The sequence below is a fragment of the Sander lucioperca genome, chromosome 5 (genome assembly GCF_008315115.2).
Source record: "Sander lucioperca isolate FBNREF2018 chromosome 5, SLUC_FBN_1.2, whole genome shotgun sequence".
NCBI lineage: Eukaryota > Metazoa > Chordata > Actinopteri > Perciformes > Percidae > Sander > Sander lucioperca.
Window position 1 is genome coordinate 1,825,768 of NC_050177.1, and position 18,854 is coordinate 1,844,621.

The window sequence follows — 18,854 nt, forward strand, 5'->3', positions numbered from 1 at the left end:
GGAGGAGCTGGATGTCCTTCTTTCAAACATCCCTGAAACTGGCCCTCCGCTGGTACTTCTGGGCGACTTCAACATCCAGACAGAGAAGTTAGCTGCCTTTTCTCACCTTCTCTCTTCTTTTGCCCTCTCACTCTCTCCTTCACCACCCACTCACAAAGCTGGCAACCACTTAGATCTCATATTCACCAGAAACTGCTCTATAGCCAACCTCAGTTACTCCACTCCATACCTCAGACCATTTCTTCATCTCTTACTCTCTCCCACTCTCCCAAGCTCACAACCATATCTCAAGAGACACCATACCTGTCCGCCGTAATATTCGTTCACTCTCTCCTTCTTCTCTGGCGGCATGTACTTTATCAACCCTCCCTCCATCCGACTCTTTCTTACTCATGTCTCCCAATGATGCCACAGACACTCTCTTCTCTACTCTATCCCCCTCTCTCGACTCTCTCTGCCCTCTTACTTCATGACAGGCTCGCAAATCCTCCCCAGCTCCGTGGTTATCTGACTCAGTACGTGCTGAAAGATCAACTATACGGGCAGCGGAAAGGAAATGGCAGAAATCTAAACACCCAGATGATCTGCTTACCTATCAGTCTCTTCTTTCCTCCTTCACTGCCTCTATTTCTGCAGCAAAAAGCTCTTTTTATCAAACCAAAATTGAATCCTCTTTCTCGAACCCCAAAAACAACACACCATCTGAAACTCAACCTCGACAAGACTGAGCTCCTTTTCCTTCCAGGGAAGGGCTCTCCTACCCAAGACCTGACTATAACAATTGACAACTCTGTGGTAGTCCCCACCAAGACTGCTAGAAACCTGGGTGTAACACTTGACGACCAACTCTCCTTCACTGCTAACATTGGTGCAACCACCCGATCGTGTAGATACATGCTGCATAACATCAGAAGGATACGTCCCCTTCTAACGCAGAAGGCGGCTCAGGTTCTGGTTCAGGCTCTAGTCATCTCACGTCTAGACTACTGCAACTCCCTCCTGATTGGCCTGCCTGCATGTGCCATCCAACCCCTGCAGCTCATTCAGAATGCAGCGGCTCGACTTGTCTTCAACCTCCCCAAGTTCTCTCACACTACACCTCTCCTCCGCTCTCTTCACTGGTTACCAATTGCGGCCCGCATCCACTTCAAGACACTAGTACTTACGTACAGGGCCACGAACGGATCAGCACCCGCTTACATCCAGAACATGGTCAAACCATATACCCCAACCCGCCCACTTCGTTCTGCATCAGCCAAACTGCTGGCTGCTCCCTCACAGCGAGGGAGAACTAATCACCCAACGAAATCCCAACTGTTCACTGTCCTTCTCTGCATTGGCTTCCTCTAAAATCCAGGATTAAGTTTAAAATCCTTCTCCTGTCCTACAAAGCTCTAATTATGTGTGTCACTTGGTGCCATTTGTAGTCACTGTTCCATTATGTTTATTGTGAGGGCACACACGCACACACAGCAGACCAAAGAAATAATATGACCACAGTCATAACACCCCCACATCCAAAAATTAAACCTACCCCTAAAAAAGGTTTAATTCCTACAGTTCTGAGGAACACCTAGACAAAGCGTCTGCTATCACATTTTCGGTACCCTTTTTGTGATGAACCTGCAGATTAAAGTCCTGCAGAAGGAGAGACCAGTGCATAAGCTGGTTAGAATTGCGCATATGTGCGAGAAATACTAATGGGTTTTGGTCAGTAAACACTTGGACAGGCTGTGAGCTAGACCCCAGATAAACTTCAAAATACTGCAAGGCGAACAGGAGGGCGAGAGCTTCCTTCTCGATAGTACTATAATTAAGCTGATGCTTATTAAACTTCCTTGAGAAGTAACAAACAGAATGGTCAATAGCTTGATTGTCCTCCTGCAAGAGCACCTGCGTCGCACGCGGTGGCGTCAACCTCTAATTTGAAGGGTCGCATAAAGCAAGGCGCAGCGAGAACAGGAGCATTACACAGTAACGCCTTGGCAGACTCGAAGGCAGCCTGACAAGCGGGGGACCAAACAAATGTTTTTAAGGGACTTACGAGACCTATAAGAGGAGCCACCACATCAGAAAAGTTTCGACAAAAGCCACGATAATATCCACACATTCCAAGGAAACGGCGCAACGCTTTCTTGGACTGTGGGGCCGGGAAATCAATAATCGCCAGCCAAAGGACGCACCTGCCCCTGACCTACCCGTTTACCCAAATAAGTAACAGTGGCCCTACCAAAGTCCAGCCCAGTCTCACGGCAGTTCGTGTAAATGTCACGTTATTTGAATCTATTGATTCGTGTTCACGGGGACGTTTTTTTCGTGGGGGCCAGCACGAAAATGTGAAGTAATGTATTTTAATGGGAAGCATATTTCCTGTCCACAGCACGAAAATTTTAGGGAGTAATATAAAAAGCCGAAAATCCGCGTAGGGAGGTTGGTCGGGGTGGTGGATGGGTCAAACAACACAGGACTTTCACCTGGGCGAGCGGGGATCACGTCCGGCATGTGGCGCTTTGTTTCCCGGGGATGACGTCTTTTGTCCCGTGTGTGGGGCTTTGTTTCCCGGGGATCGCGTGGCGTTTTGTCCCGTGTATTATTGTGGCGCATCCCCTGCGGCCGTCTCCCGGTGCGTAAGGCGCCCTTTCGCCGTTGGGTTTCCCCTAAACCCAACCTCCGCCATCCCGTTATTGTGGCGTGTCCCCAGCGGGCTGCCTTGCGGCCGCTTCCCAACTTCTAAAGCATCATTTTCAGGCATATCCCAGCCGTCTCCCGGCGTTTACTGTGGCGCGTCCCCAGCGGGCCGCCTCCTGGCTTATGGAGCGTCATTTTTGGCCGTTTCCCAGCCATCTCCCGCGTTTATTGTGGCGCGTCCCCAGCGGGCCACCTTGCGGCCGCCTCCCAACTTATAGAGCATCATTTTCGGCCGTTTCCCAGCCGTCTCCCGGCGTCCTTTCCCCGATAAAATAACGTGACATCAATAGATTCAAATAACGTGACATTTACACGAACTGCCGTGAGACTGGGTTGCAAAGTCACATTTTGCGAGGTTAAGAGTGAGGGAGGCCTTGCGGAGACGGCTGAAAATAAGGGACAATATGTGGAGATGGTCGGACCAGGTGGAGGAGTAAGCATCTGCATCATCTAAGCAAGCTTAGCAATTTTCGACGCCAGATAATATGCTACGCATTAACCGTTGGAAAGTAGCGGGTGCATTACGCAACCCGAATGACATACTCTAGATTTTCTTTTCCGTTCTGAAGTTTGAATAACATAGTCTGTGTCACTAATTTTCCTCTCCACCGTGTATGGACCCGAAAACCGAGATTGCAAACTGGATCCAAGTAACGGAAGCAGCACCAAAACTTTTTCACCTGGTTGGAACACACGGAGCACAGACTTTTTTCATAACGCTTGATTTTAGTTTGACTTTGTGCCAAGTTATCACGGGCTAACTGACACACATAATTGAGACGCTCACGAAAAGAACTGACATAATCCAGCACATTATGCTCAGTGACTTATGACTCTGACAACCACTTTTCTTTAAGGAGCCGAAGGAGACCGCGCACAGTATGGCCAAAAACCAAATCACAAGGACTGAAACCTAAAGACTCCTGAGGAGTTTCACGCACGGCAAATAACAGAAGAGGGAGGCCCTCATCCCACTCTCTGTTAGACTCGAGACAATATTTACGCAACATGGACTTTAATGTTTGGTGGAACCTCTCAAGTGTACCTTGGGACTCTGGATGGTTATGCTATGCAGGGAGTGGAGGACAACAAGCAGGAAATGGTGAAATTTCCAATCTTTGGTGGCACCAAGGAAGTCCCTTTACAGGACATCCTGGATGGTAAGGACTTGATGTTACATGTTTAACTTTTAGCTCTTTCATTACCTGTGCAGAGAGTTTGGACATGAAATTTGTGCCTTGGTCACTCTGTATAGTTTTAGGCAAGCCAAAAGTTGAAAAGAATTTAATGAGCTTTCACAACTGATTGTGCGGACCGGCTCCGCTGCGGAACTGCTGCGTGCTCCACCGTACGTCAATACCCACTAGATCCAGATTTGTTGCGGCACGGCTGCGGCCATGCCTGACAGCTGTAGTAACGAGGACCCACAATATGTCGCGAATTCACGTAGAATAGAACCACAAAACCAACAAGTTTGTTTCCATCCAGAGGAGTAGAGAGGAAACAACTCTGTGCTGTGTTTTCAAGGTGTAGTGCAGGGAAATATGATCCACCGTGAGCATGGTGTATTTTACTTTGAAAATTAACCAGATTTTTCTTTTGTTTCTGTGCTCAACTTCCTGTCCCGCACTATCTGCCGTGTGCTAAATTGCTGTGGAGCTCTCCGTCAGGAGGAGGAGCCTCTCCCCTCTCTCCTCATGTGCAGCATCACTGCACACAGTGCGCAGGCAGGTAGAAGGGGAGGGGGGGACAGGGTGTGCGGGGGCCGGTGTAGGTAGGAGAGACAGCAGGACGCGACGGGAGAAAGACGCCGCTGAGCTGGCCTGGACCTGGGGAAGCCAGCCTTCTTTGAGAATTCTTTATTGATCTTTTTCCCTCCCTTTGTAGAATTTCTTAGAATTTTTTACTTCAAAGATAGGCTACCTAAGTAATAATTATAAGGTAAAATAAATTCCTGTATTGAATTTGTGATTATTTGGCTAAAGAGTTCTATTTCTTTCTATCTACCTTGCTGACACAACCACTAAGCTTTATACAAATGATTGCGTAATGACGTAAACAATATGCAAATGAGCATATGATGTCATCTAGCGACTTTTAGCGACATTTGGAGCTGGTTCTAGCGACTTTCATTGGAAAAGAGTTGGCAACACTGCGCATAACAGCAAGCACAGCCAGCAAAGTGCCTCAGCGTGAGACAGCACAGTTTCTTGCTGAACACCTGTATCCAAGGTTCCAGGGGAGTGGGGCCACAAAGTATGGGAAGGAAAGTGAGGGACTTGCTAAGGAGCATATTAAAGAGAGGGGCTGCAGAGTGATTGACAAAGGGTTGGTGGTGTGTGCAGGAGACCCATGGCTGGCAGCTAGCCCTGATGGTATCATTGATAATAAGCTGCTAGAAATAAAATGCCCCATCACCCTCAGTGCATGCACATCCATTAATGATGCATTCACTGCTAAAAACCAAGACATCAGAGTGGAAGACGGGCAGTACATTATGAACCCAAGAGACCCCAAAGGCTACTATAGCAGCCCAGTCGCATGGCAGTTCGTGAAATGCTAACATTCGAATTTCGTAGCCACCACGAAATAAAGTGGAAAACCGTTTCCCCGTACACGAATCAATAGATCAAAATAATGTGACCATTTCACGAACTGCCGTGAGACCAGGTTGACTATAGTCAGGTACAGTTAGGGATGCACTGTCTCAGGCTACAAACAGCCAGTCTTGTTATTTGGACCCCACTACAACACCTGGAGCTTGATGTGCCTTATGACAATGACTTTACCATCACATACAGTATATGCAAAAGCTGCGTAGCTTCTACTTTAAACACATGCTGCCAAAAGTTGTGGATGAATTTGTAGAGGAAAGACTGCAGTTGAGCAACAACTACATGAAAATGGTCTCAAAAGCAGCTCCTTAGTGCAGAATCAGAATCAGAAAATTATTTATTGCCAAGACACACTAATAATTTATACAATATAACGCCCATAGCAACAGCAAAATAACCTGGTTGGCAATAGCAGAGAAGATTTGGCAAATTTTTCATGGGCGCAACCCACATACTCAGCGCTGCTGCTCATCCCACAAATGCATGTTCCTTACAAATAGGGCATCATTTGAAAGGGAACTAAACAGGCTTTCCAACAATATAAGATTTATTGCCAAAAAGCATTGTTACCACAGAGAAATAATCTACCAAACACAAATGTCCTTACTTTTTGTGCTACGTTTATATAAGTTGGCAACATTTGTTTCTAAAGCTTGGCAAAAAAGACAAGGTTTATATGTTTAGGGTATGTTACTTTGGCATTTGGTCCTTTGTCCTAAGTAAAGGTGTCTTGTAAGCCGGTGTGGGCTGGGCATATTTTGTTATATGCATGACACAAGACAATTATTTATATATTCATTCATGTAGGTTAATCACTTTCTGTTAAAAGGGTAACTTCGGTTTTTGTCAACCTGGGGCCTGTTTCACAAAACCAAGATAAGGGATTAAGCCGGGATTTATCAGTTATCCTGGATGATTTAAGCCTTGACTCGGTTTCACGAAAGTGGAGGCACATAAATCACCATGGAGATTTACTCTGTGCAGCTAGCCCGCTCCCGACCAGGCTAACAGCCAGGATTTATTTAATCCTGGAGCCTTTTCTGATCACCCAGCAGTGGTTTTACCCTATTGTTATCAGCCTGGATTAAAATACAACAGGTGCATATTGCTGTTCATTTAAGTACTGTTATTATTTAAAGTTGTGACCATAATTGTTTTTAATAATTATTCATGTGACAGTCATCGTTACTGTTATATTGCTGTATGAAGACTGCTGTTCATATTGTTGTTAGAAGTTTGATGAATATATTATGACAGTTGTTGAGATAAGTAGAAAAGGCTGATAACATTTCAAATGTGTTTTAAATGAAGTCTGTTACTAGGGCAATACATACAATGCTGTACATTTCTATAGTTGACCAATGCACCTTGAATTATTTTAGTTGATACGTTTTTTTTAATTCTTTAACAATAAGGATCATGTTTGTTCCACTTCCATGTGCATGGTATTTGGTATTCTTAGCACACAAATTGTGTTGTCCAGTAAACTGGGACTATAATTTGGGAGGATTGTACAATTTAAAGAACATATACTAATTGTACAATCCTCCCAAATTATAGTCTTAGTTCACTGGACCAGTAACTACCTAGTGATGTAGGCTACTGTACATTCATGTAACAACAGGGGAGAGGACACCCCAATGGTTTTTGACCTTATGTTTAGCTGGGGGGGAAATAACTGATGAATATACTCTGTTCCATTCATGTTTACAGTGTGCATGGGATTTATCACTTAATTATCTTTATAGTTTCTAGATTAGAGTCCAATTTCTTCAGTGTCTTTATTTTCTATGTCCATATATACAAGGGAGCAAGGCATATAATATGTAGAGAAGAAACTCGTCCTCTATAAAAAATAAAAAAACCGCGAGAAAAAGCGTGGCAGATAATAGCGCACCGACTGAATGATAAAAAATATACATTGATGAACTACTGCTCTTAACTGAAACCATTCAATGAGTCCCTTGTCATTTGCAAAAGCAAACAGTTGTACACTTTGCATTAAAAGCGAGCAGTGGAAGTTAATATGACTTAGGAAATTTATATTTTAGCCCATGAGAGAGAGGGAGGAACAGTGAAAGAGATATTTACGCATCATACTCTAGCATTGTAAAAAATTGATCTTCATGGTAAATTTCCTGAGTAACATTATCTTCTGCTTACTTTTAAGGCAAAGAGTACAACTGTTAATTTGTGCAAATGATTAGTAACCTAATCCTTGAATGGAATGATTATGACGGTTTCAATTCAGAGCAGTGGTCAGTAAATGTATATATTTAGGCTATATACGCATTCAGTCGGTCCGTGATCGTCTGCTACGCTTTCTCTCACCGTTTCATTACAGCGGCCGTGTTTCTTTTCTTTTTATACAAAAATGTGTTTCACATCATCATACTTCCACAAGAAGCTGCTGCTCACTCTGTATAAAGTATGTACAATGCGTATTCTCCATTTTGGCATCAGTAAATCTGTGATCGACCTCGCGGTCTTTTGAGGAAAGCCGTGGACGCGCATCTATCTGAATTACTTCAGCCTGGCTCAACCTAGTCTCTCCTCCTCAGCCTGGCTTGGCCTTTGTGAAACGCACCAAGCCAGGATGCACAGATTAGACTAGGTCAAGCCTCGCTTTATCAGTTATCCTGGATTTATATATTCTGCTTTTGTGAAACAGGCCCCTGGACCCTATTTTCTATGTTTTTGTTTCTAAGTGACTGATGGGAACAACAATCCTTGATATTGGTCTAGTATTAAGCAATAACGCTGCAGTCGGCATCGGCGAAACAAGCTACAATGTAAGTTAATAGGGCAATTGTGCAGCTTGTATTTACCTTCACAAAAGTGCTCGTTTTACCACTGACAGGCTCAGATTGTTTGTCTGTGTCTGTCTTTAAGTGTCTGACTGTTACGGTTCAGGGAAGTAGAGGACCCAAAATGCAGGGAGAGGCAGGCAGGCAGGAGAGGGTTTGAACATGAAGATTTATTAAAGAAACACAAAAACAAACCAAGGGAGTCCTGTGAGCAGGCAAAAAACCACTTCCAGAAAAAAATCCAAAGAAATCCAAAAAACCAAGGAGGTACGAAAAACAGGAAACGCTGAACTGACGGAGACACATACAAACTGACTAAAACTAGCAGGGCAGGGACACAAACGGACAGGGTAAAGACACAAGCGGACACAAAACGATCTAACAAGAGACAAGGGAAACACAAGGGCTAAGTACACTGGGTAATGAGGTAACGAGGGGCAGGTGACACAGCAGGTGAAACACATTAGGAGAGACAGGGTAATCAACAAAGGCGGGAAAACACAGAAAGTAAAACTGGACATGACAAGACAGAAAACAGACTATCAAAATAAAACAGGAAGCAGAACATAAACAGGGAAATACACAACAAAATATACACAGACCACAATACACAACACAGGATAAATTTACAAGACAGGGAACAGAAAAATACAGAATAAATATACAAAAACAGGAAACAGCAACAGAAATGTCCATAACCACAACACTGACAACATTATGGAAAGGATTTTCTAAGGAGGTTGACCTATATGTTAAAGAGTAAGATCCTTTTTTACACACAAAAACATCCTCGAAATTGCATTCGCTAAACCCACCAGGCTCCATGTACATAAACAGTAATTTTAGCACTGTAAAATACACTTCATTCAAAGTCGATAGAAACAAAATAAAACTATGAAAAGACGGTTTGGGTCGTCTTTCTACTTTCCCAACAATCACAATTCTAGTTTTGATTGAAATAAACACATAGTTAACTGATTTACATGTGAAAATATGTTGGTTCTATACATCGTCTGGTGAGTTTAGCGCTAGCAACCTCAGAGCTGTTTCTAGTTAAAGAAATAGGATTCTACTCTTTTAAAAAGGTCTATCTCTGTAGGGGTCCTTTCCATAATGTTGTCAGACACTCATAAAAACAATCTGAGCATGTCAGTGGTTAAAAACAGCACTTTTAGTGGACGAAATTGACAATGCACATTTGCCCTACAGGATTACATTGCAGCCCACTTTGCTGCTGCAGGTTACAGCGTTCTCGCTTAGTACTGGACCAATTTCAAAGATTGTTGTTCCTATCAGTCACTTACATACAAAAATATAGGAAATTACAGGTTGAAAAAATGTGTTTGGTTCATTCACTCACTATATGTGTTTAAAGAATATTACAGTTACATTTCATAACATCTGCAGATAGATCTCTCCATCAAGTGCTACTGAAAGAAAATGACAATGCCGTGCACGTCGGGGACTGCCCATTTCTCCGACGCTCCATTGTTCCGACCTCCCAATAACCCGAAAAATTCCCTTTGGTCCTACAGCCCACTAGTCCGACGTCCCTTTGTTCCGACCATGTAGGGTTAGGGTGAAGGTTAAGGTTAGGGACAATTATTTATATTATTTCTTTAGGATTTTTGCCTTGTTTAACATGTCGGGAATCCCGAAGTTTCCTGTTTGAAACATCCAAGATGAGGCTTCTTCTCACTGATCAAGTTAGTTTCACATTGGTTATTGCAGGGATATGCCCCATTTCTATTCATTAGCAGATTTATGGAAATATAAATACATATCCAACCCAAAACTAACTTTACCCTGTTGGACTTTGGACTTAGCCTACATTTTTATTTCATTGTTTCAAAGATAGGCTAAACATATAAATGTGTTAATTTGCGAACAAAGTTTTGCTAGACAAAATGGATCGCGCCATCTACCAACAAATGATCAATATTGCAAGTTGTAATAGTGCTTATGTGCCAGCTGATAGCGACATATCAAGCTATAATAAGAAAACAACGACGCTATCAACACATTGCTATGATGATGCAGATGCAGATGCGCGTAAATGCCCGACGACAACGGAGGCGGCCTGTGGTGTGGGAACGACAGCGTTATATTTTGCTCGTAAATTAAATTCAAAAAGTCTCTCGTCTCCTCGTTTCGTCCACTGTGTGCAAACAGAGCGGAAATACTGGGTGGAAATGAACTAAAACTTCTTCGTTTTGTGGCGGGTTGCAATCATAAAATGACCTAAAACTTAATCACAATTCATTATTTATTCGGTAAATAACATTTCCATCAGCGTTTATCGCATAAGCCGTATATCGATCAAGATAAAATCCGATGAGACCGAACATATTTACTTTGAGTCGATATTCATGAAATTCAATCGAATTTTACTGTTTCCATAAGGCATTTTTCATTCGATATCACTTAATTCGGATAAAAACGTGTGGATGGAAACATAGCTACAGTCTGGACACCTCTCAAAGTCCAGATCCCGTCCAACAGTCACGGCAGCAGTCAAGATCTTCAAGGTCAGGGCAGTGTGCAGTTAGGATTGAAAATAAGTGGACACATGTAGAGAATAAGAAGCAGGCCCATTATTGATGAGTAATAGCTCAACGGTGACCATCCACTTTTCTAACGGCTCTGGTTCCAGAAGTGTTTCCCCGTTCAATTGTTTCATTGACGTTTCAAAAATCGCTGATATAAAGAGTTTTAAGCCTGGCACCAAGCCAACCAGCTACAAGATTTATAGTGAGCATAAAACATTTGATTCAGTGCAAAAAAAACATTTTGAAAACTGCAAAAAAGGCAAAAGTACAAGACTGTGTAGAGAAACTATCATAGATTTCAATGGTAGAAGCTCGCTCTAGTCGTTTGCGGTTTTGCTGGTACGGTAAACATTTCCATAGTAACAGCGAGTTTGACCAATCAGAGATGTCACTGTTATGCTTAGGATCGTGGGTAGTGTAGTTTCTCCATAAGATTAAACATGTTTTTCTTAAAACAAGGTTGATTTCATACATACTTCTAGCTTCTACAGGAGCAGAAACTTTCGTTACACAACAACGCAGCTCGTGGTCAGTCTACCTTGGATGATTCAAACATTATAGCTGATAATCAAAATCCTTATGGAGAAAATCAATGGGATTTTTACTTCTGGAACCACACTGTTGAGTGCTATTGTTTTACATAGGATGTACATGACTGACCACCCCCTAAGTTACGTGTTGTTTTTTTGTGTAGGAAAGCAAATTTCCAGGAAGAACAGGGACAATATACGCAAAGAAATGGAAAAACTAAAGAAATCCCTAGAGAATTGTTGTCCTCCGGTAACGTTAGCAGGGTTAGCAGGGTTAGCCTGGTGGCATTAGCCGGGACCAGTCGGGATCACTTTACTGGCTGTGTCTCAATTGTTTTTGCGAGTTACCAACGAAGTACAAATACTTCGTCACCTTAATTAAGTAGAAATTTTGGGTATCTATACTTTACTGGAATAATTATTTTACAGCAGACTTTTTACTTCTACTCCTTACATTTTCACGCAATTATCTGTACTTTCTCTCAAATTTTAAAAATAGCCTCGTTACTCCTATTTCAGTTTGACTTGTTTTTATTCCGGCTTGTCATCGTAAAAAAGAAAAAAACACCGAAAAAAACCCAACCTATCCAGATAATTTGCAACATCCGGATAGCGATATTACGAATCACACTATGGCCATGCCAAGACCCGCCCTTTAATAGCATTTATTGGCCAGGCGTTATGGCTTTTAGAAAAATGTTTTTTTGTGGAGATGGGCTAGTGTACTTTAGGTCCCTGTGGCGCGGCCTAAGCTTTTGTCCTTAATGTCATTTTTTCCCCCCTTACATTACTTTTACTTTTATACTTTAAGTAGTTTTGAAACCAGTACTTTTACACTTTTACTTGAGTAAAAAGCTTGAGTTGATACTTCAACATCTACAGAAGTCTTTTTAAACCATAGTATCTATACTTCTACCTGAGTAATGAATGTGAATACTTTTGACACCTCTGTCGGGTACTCTAGCTATATAATTCAAAGTGACATAAATGTTGAAATTACATAAAATGCCCGTCCCTTGTAGCCGTGGTAAATTAGCCTGAAGCTAATGCTTAGCCTACCTGTTCAGGAGGAAATTAGCCAACTCGGCGTCCTTTTGGGCTCTAAACTGTTTCCATCTTTCAAATACATTTCCAATATTTACCCGGGGTTTGTTACGTCTCTGGTCACGCAACTGTTAGAAACATGCCGTTATTTTTTAGGTCAGGTAGAATCTATCTCCGTTGATCCTGTTCGTTTGTGTGCTGCTTTCATGGCTGTACTAACATTACAGCTGTAGCGCGCTGGGTTAATGTTTTTACAGGTATATCTGGCAACCGGCCTGGCTGTCAAACTGGGCAGTTGATACCAACACACAGGCCAAAACACAAACAGAAATTACGTCACGGAACGGAAATTTCAAAAGGAGAACATACTGGCATTTAGCCTGGCTCCGCCCTCCTACGTACTTCTGCTCAATTTTCATTTTCCTTCACTACTCCGTCTGGGTTTGCGGTATATTCTAGGGTTTTCTCCAGTCAAATATTTGGCAGTCCAATCAGTGAACAGAGGGAGTGGCTGAGAACGATGACGTTGAGGACGTGCACTAGAAAGATGCGAGCGAAGCCATTCGGTCCGTTGTGGCAGCAACGCTGCCGAATATCCAGAAGTTAAAGCCCGAGCAAGAACAATCTTTGCTGAGTTATGTTGGTGGCCATGATGTTATTGCCCTCCTCCCCACGAGGTTCAGGAACAGTTTAATTTTCCAGCTCGCTCCATTAGTGGTGAAGAAGTTGGCTAACGCTAGCGATGCTAATGCTAAATATAAGCCGATAGTTGTTGTCGGTCTCCCCTCTTGTTGCACATGCGCATAATGTACTTCAAACGTTAGCGATTGGTTATGGCAGATCCAATAGTTTTAAACCTCAACAGAGTACCCGCCTTCTAGGAACTTAAAGGAGAACTCTGGGCAATTTTTACGTTAATCTTGATCGCTATACGTATGTGAGTACTGTCAATAGCAAAAAAAACAAGCCGAATCGGTAGTAGCAAATGGAGCTGCTGCAGCTAATGCCTAATGCCAGTTAAAGAAGACTAGCTGTAGTCTTGCGCTGAAGTCCCGTGGGAATTCAGTTGTAGCAGGAAAAGGTAAACAGTAGTGTGCAGATTGGAGCGTAGTGTTTGAAGAGTGAAGAGCGGAGGTATTCACAAGGGAAGAAGCTTGGCGTAACGTAGCTAACTATGGAGCTAGAGCTAGCCTTCTGTAACGCTGTTACTTTACAAGGAACAGACATAATTTGGCCTGTTTCCATGTAGTTACATAGTCACTGATATGATCATAACCACTACAGTGCTCAATTAGCTATTTTTGAGGGGGGAATAAACTTCAAAAATTCACCGGAAAAGCATGAACTGTCCTCTGGAGGACATCCACCAGACCAGCGGGCACCTGTGGATTGTTGTTGGCCGCGGCAGGCGGGGAGGAAGTAGAAGGATGCCAGTCGGGCCTGCTAGCCCGGCTAACGCAACTAATACACAGTTCGCCACTGCCGAGACTACTATATTCACCAACGCCAGATGGATCGCACACAAAATGGATATATATGCTACAAATACACAGGGAACTGCTGCTTGATGATTATTACCGAAGCCTGGCTGAACACACTCACTCATTCCAGACGGCAGCTAGCAGCTAACAGGGTAGGTGAATTTAAACAATGTCTGAGTTGAAAACGCATCTTGTTGTCATGTAAGGGCCCTGTTCATGTTGCACAGACATTTTAATTGCATTTTGTGTCTGTTAAGAGTAGAGGTCGACCGATTAATCGGCCGATTTTTGGCAATTTTTTTACATAATCGGCATCGGCCAATATCAAGCCGATTAATAAGCAGGCGCATCTGCGGGCAGCCTAGTGTTAAAAACATGAATGCAGAGGGATTAACTGTACTAATAAAACCGTACAAAACGGCCACACTGCTGTGGAAGCTCCCCGAATATCATTTATCAGAGTCTGGTTGTTACCCCTGTCCGTGGCAGTCTCATCCACTCCTATAACGGAGTTAACTGGAGCTAACCGCTAACGGAGCTAATCGTTGCTAACAGAGCCTTCAGTTCTCCGTTCCTGTAGGCTATCCATTAACTGCATCTATGGACTCGAGCACGAATAAAACCCTTAATTTTATTAAATTGGCTGGATGAGTTTTAAATTACAACTAAGAGTTGTTTGAATGACAGAAATCTGCTCAGATAAGATCCTAATGAGTGTAACAGGACATGTAGCTAGGCTAACAGTAGGGTCCCCAAAACACAGATAAAACACTTACAAATGAACAATGATCTAACAAACAAGGTGAACTAGAGAGCCCTAGCCTTATGTGATTCAACAGGAGTTAGGAGGAAATAGTGTTGAGATTAATAATATGACACTTTCTGTGAAGCAGATTTGTATTTTCAGAAGTTTAATAAATGCTGATAAGTGCACTAAACTTTATTTTTTCATTGAAAGGTTTATTTGACAATGTTTATTTTCTTCTTACCTGTTTCGTTTATTTTATATATTTTTCATACATTATTTATACAATATAGGCTACCGTATGTTTTTACATTATACATTTTTAAATGAAGTATAGGCTACAAGTGTAGATTGGTGAAGTGTTCAATAAATGTTTTTGTTGAGAAATTCTGTGTATATTAGTGTTACATTTTATCTTTCAAATAGGGGTTTAAAAACAAGCACATATCGGCCAAATATCGGCCAAAATAAATCGACAGCATTAATCGGCAATCGGCTGACCCTGATTTCTAAAGATCGGCATCGGCATCGGCCAGAGAAAACCCATATCGGTCGACCTCTAGTTAAGAGGCACAAATGCACTCTTTATGATATGCCCCCAAAACTGCTGTTTTAGCTAAGTGCATGGGAACTCTCGGCATTAGCTGCAGCAGCTCCATGTTCTCCTTTAACACTTGAAAAACAAATGAAATGTGCGAGAGTCTGGTAGGACCAGGCTAACTGGCATTAGCATTGTTAACAGAAAAGATAGTATTTCAACTTAGCATGTTTCCTTAATATCAGATGACGCATTAGGGTCATTTTTTTTTTTTAACGATATCTTTATTAGATTTTCATTTTATAAAAAAACATACAAGAACAAATAACAGCAGAGAAGTGTGTAAAATGGTACAGAAGTGTACAAACATACTCCGTCAGAACATATTTTTCACACTATACACACTTGCTCCATACAACCATACCAATAAGATGAAACTAAAAAAGAAAAAAAAAACAACAACAACATGGCGGTCAGGGGGCCTCCCCAATGAAGGCACATAATCGTGGGTCCAGAGAAGACACATTAGCATATAGTCCAGAGAACAGGAAAGAGGAAAAAACTGGGTCGTGCAGAGGGTGCAGCTATACTGTCCCAGGCCCGTCTATCAGGCGCGACAAATCATTGTCCTTCATATAATTGATGAAACGACCCCATACATTTTGAAATACCTCCTGTCTGCCCTTAAGAATGTAAGAAATTTTTTCCAGAGGTAAACAAGAAGTTAGTTCCCTAAACCACACAGTGATAGCAGGTTTACCAAAGTTTTTCCATGATAAGGCTATTGTCCTTTTTGCTAGTAGAGAACACGTTTATAAAAAAATTTCATTAAGCTTTATTCTATGTATTAGGGTCATTTTTAGATTTATTACAGTAAATATATTACATATTGGACCTTAAAACTCCAATATGTAATATATTTATTGTAATAAAAAAACTTAAAAATAGATAAACTAATTATCCATTTAAACATTCCTCTAGGACAAATGTGGGCCTCACTAACTCACAAGCTGAGTTTGTTCTGAACATTTTGATATATGATACATGGGATCAGGATACTTAAAGTACCTTCAAAAGTAAAATTTAACAAAGTATGCAAACATCGCCAAAACACCCTTCATATTTAAGTTATCATTTGAATGAAGTCCCCTATAGGCTTCCATATGATGAAGGCATAAGTTGAAATGTTGGCTTTAATTTAGCAGGTTAGTGTTTAAAGTTGAATAAATGTGAAAGTATCTGCTGTCCTTACCCTTAAACAAATGTAATTTAATTTTCTATCGTAATTATTTATTTTTAAAAATAGTCAATTATTCAATTGACTATTACTTTTGAATCTTTTTTTATGATTATACAGTATACCTGATGTTATTTGCAGATTTATTCTCTTCATTCACTGAATTGTTTGTATTCAATATCAGATTGCTGTTTAGACATTTGACAGTTTTCTATTACTGTTCTATTTTAACCTATTACAGTTTCTGGACCTCTAGTTATTTTAACATAACATCAGTTTTTCAATCAGTAATTGTTTAGGAAAAGTCAGTTACACATTTTAAGGAGCCATTCTCATGGCTAACATTAGTTTTAAAAATGTTATAAAAGTAATTGTGTGCACATCCCACCTTCTGGCAGGTGCAGGACAAATGAAAGTACTTAAAACGAAAAAAAATGTAATGTCCGCAACACTGCTTTAAACTCCCATGTTTAATATAAGTGCAACGTTTCGACCCTGCTGGGTCGTCTTCAGGCAAACGGTGAACACATTTGATGAAGGGATATATGTAGGGCTCACATTCAGCTGACACACCATCTGGCTTCAATTAGTCTGAACGGCCCAAAAGGCCCCACCCATGACATTTTCATGGAGGGTTTCACCATAAAAATACAATATATCCAAAGAGGTACATGATGTTACTATGCACAAAAACAGGGAAAAAAAGGAAAAAGAGGAAAAAGAAACAAGGAAAAACATTCAGTAGCGGAAACAATTCCATATAAAGTTACCACAAACGGTTAAAGAATTAATGAACATTATCCCACACATTCATAAAATCTTTTTAAACATTTTTTTTTGGGCTGTTCAGACCTAATCAGACTAATTGAAGCCAGATGGTGTGTCAGCTGAATGTGAGCCCTACATATATCCCTTCACCAAATGTGTTCACCATTTGCCTGAAGAAGAGCCAGTAGGGTCGAAACGTTGCACTTATATTAAACATGGGAGTTTAAAGCAGTATTGCGGACATTACATTTTTTTCGTTTTAAAAATCAATTATTATACATACTGTATGTGTAGATGTTTAAGCAAAGCAATGTGATATTAACACATTTTGATCACGTGTCATTCATAAAGATTCTCCTGGATCACCACCCCACACTAGCTCTGTGTCACATCTTGACCACCCCAATAAAAATGTCCTGGATACGCCACTGATTAGCAGTGTATTTCAATTCATCTTTAATGAAAGAGAACGAGCATGGATGTGGTAAATGTAAAAAAAAAAAAAAAAAGGTAAGACTCTGTGTTCCTCTCTCTAGCTCTCTTGCATCTGTTAATTGTGTTTAAATGACATTAGACTTACCAGTACAACAGGCAGTCCAGCCAGCACAGAGTAAAGGATCACTGGCTGTACCCGGCTGTCCTGTTCAGGTCCAGGATCTGGTTTAGTTAAAGCTGGGTCTCTGCAGATGAAGCCCTGCTGTGCCGGACTGAAGGTGTCAGTAAACTCACAGTAGTAAAGCAGCATCACTGTAGCTGACAAAATCACCACCTGGAAGTACAGCATGGTGAGTTCAGGCTCCAACAGTCAGATTCAACAAGCTCCTGGGCACTGTTACCTCTGGGATTACTGCTTGTTTCAAATCCAATTCTGCCAATTTCTGGTTTGTGTCACCATGGTGAATAATCCAGTTTTACTCATTCCTTGTTACTGTCCCCCACCATAATACATTATAATCCAGTGTTGTAACAACTGTGATGTATAATCCATCTGAACAATTCAACAAAGAATACTCCACTGCATACTGAAGATGATGATGATTAGCCCCTCAGAGACTGAGAAAGTTACTCTTCTTTATGCTTTTTGCGAGTGAGAGGGGAAACCTTGTCCTTCTGCTGCTGTAAATTCCCTGAATCATCTGACTGCAGTGAACCAGTGAATCCATTCTATTTCACTGAACAATCTCTAAAGAGCAGCTTGCAGTCTACTGAACACACACTCACATCAGTACTTCGCAGAAGCCGTGAAATTAGAGAAAAAGTACTATTTTAATGTTTATATTTTATAGATGTGTTGGCTAATGTTAGCTATAACTTGTTACAGATTCATTACAGGATTCCCTGTTTGTCGCTGTGTGCTGTTGGTTAAAAAGTAATGTAAACAAAGCGTCCCAGAAGTGCAATGCATCACAGATTGTACTGACCAATTTTAAAGTCGATCGGGTTACATCTGTAGGAGCAGTATTTTAAAGTAGCCTGCATATGGTCAAAATCATCCATAATTTGCACATTCATTTTAATATAGCTGATGTCCTGTTGGGTTTAGCGTATGGTTTCAAGAGGCTTTTTTGTAAGTCTGGAAATGATAAATATAATGAATACACATGTAATGAATAAGAGGTAGCATTTGACATATAGACTCTGACAGTGACAACAGCCATATGATGTAAACTAAGATATTAGGTACAGAAAATATGATTATTTTCACATGTAATGGGTTACAGTATAAAAATGTGTTTGTCTGACGCACCTGCCAGTACTGACTGATTTTGTGAATCCATGAACCCGGCTGTCATATTAAAAAAAAAATAGTTCTGAACCAGTTTTGATACAGGGTGTATAGCATTTTGTAAAA

At 41.3% G+C, this 18,854-nt stretch overlaps 1 protein-coding gene across 2 annotated transcripts in view; it reads right to left on the reverse strand.

Annotated features, from left to right (window-relative positions):
* The window catches only part of LOC116057096 (phospholipid phosphatase-related protein type 5-like), a 34,879-nt gene extending 16,735 nt beyond the window's left edge, over positions 1-18,144 (reverse strand). For both annotated transcript variants that reach the window (XM_036001039.1, XM_031309501.2), the window contains exon 1: positions 17,583-18,144. In XM_036001039.1, coding sequence (XP_035856932.1) covers positions 17,583-17,786 — 204 coding nt within the window. In that variant the 5' untranslated portion in view covers positions 17,787-18,144. The remainder of the gene's footprint in view (positions 1-17,582) is intronic.
* Between the last annotated feature and the right edge of the window lie 710 nt (positions 18,145-18,854).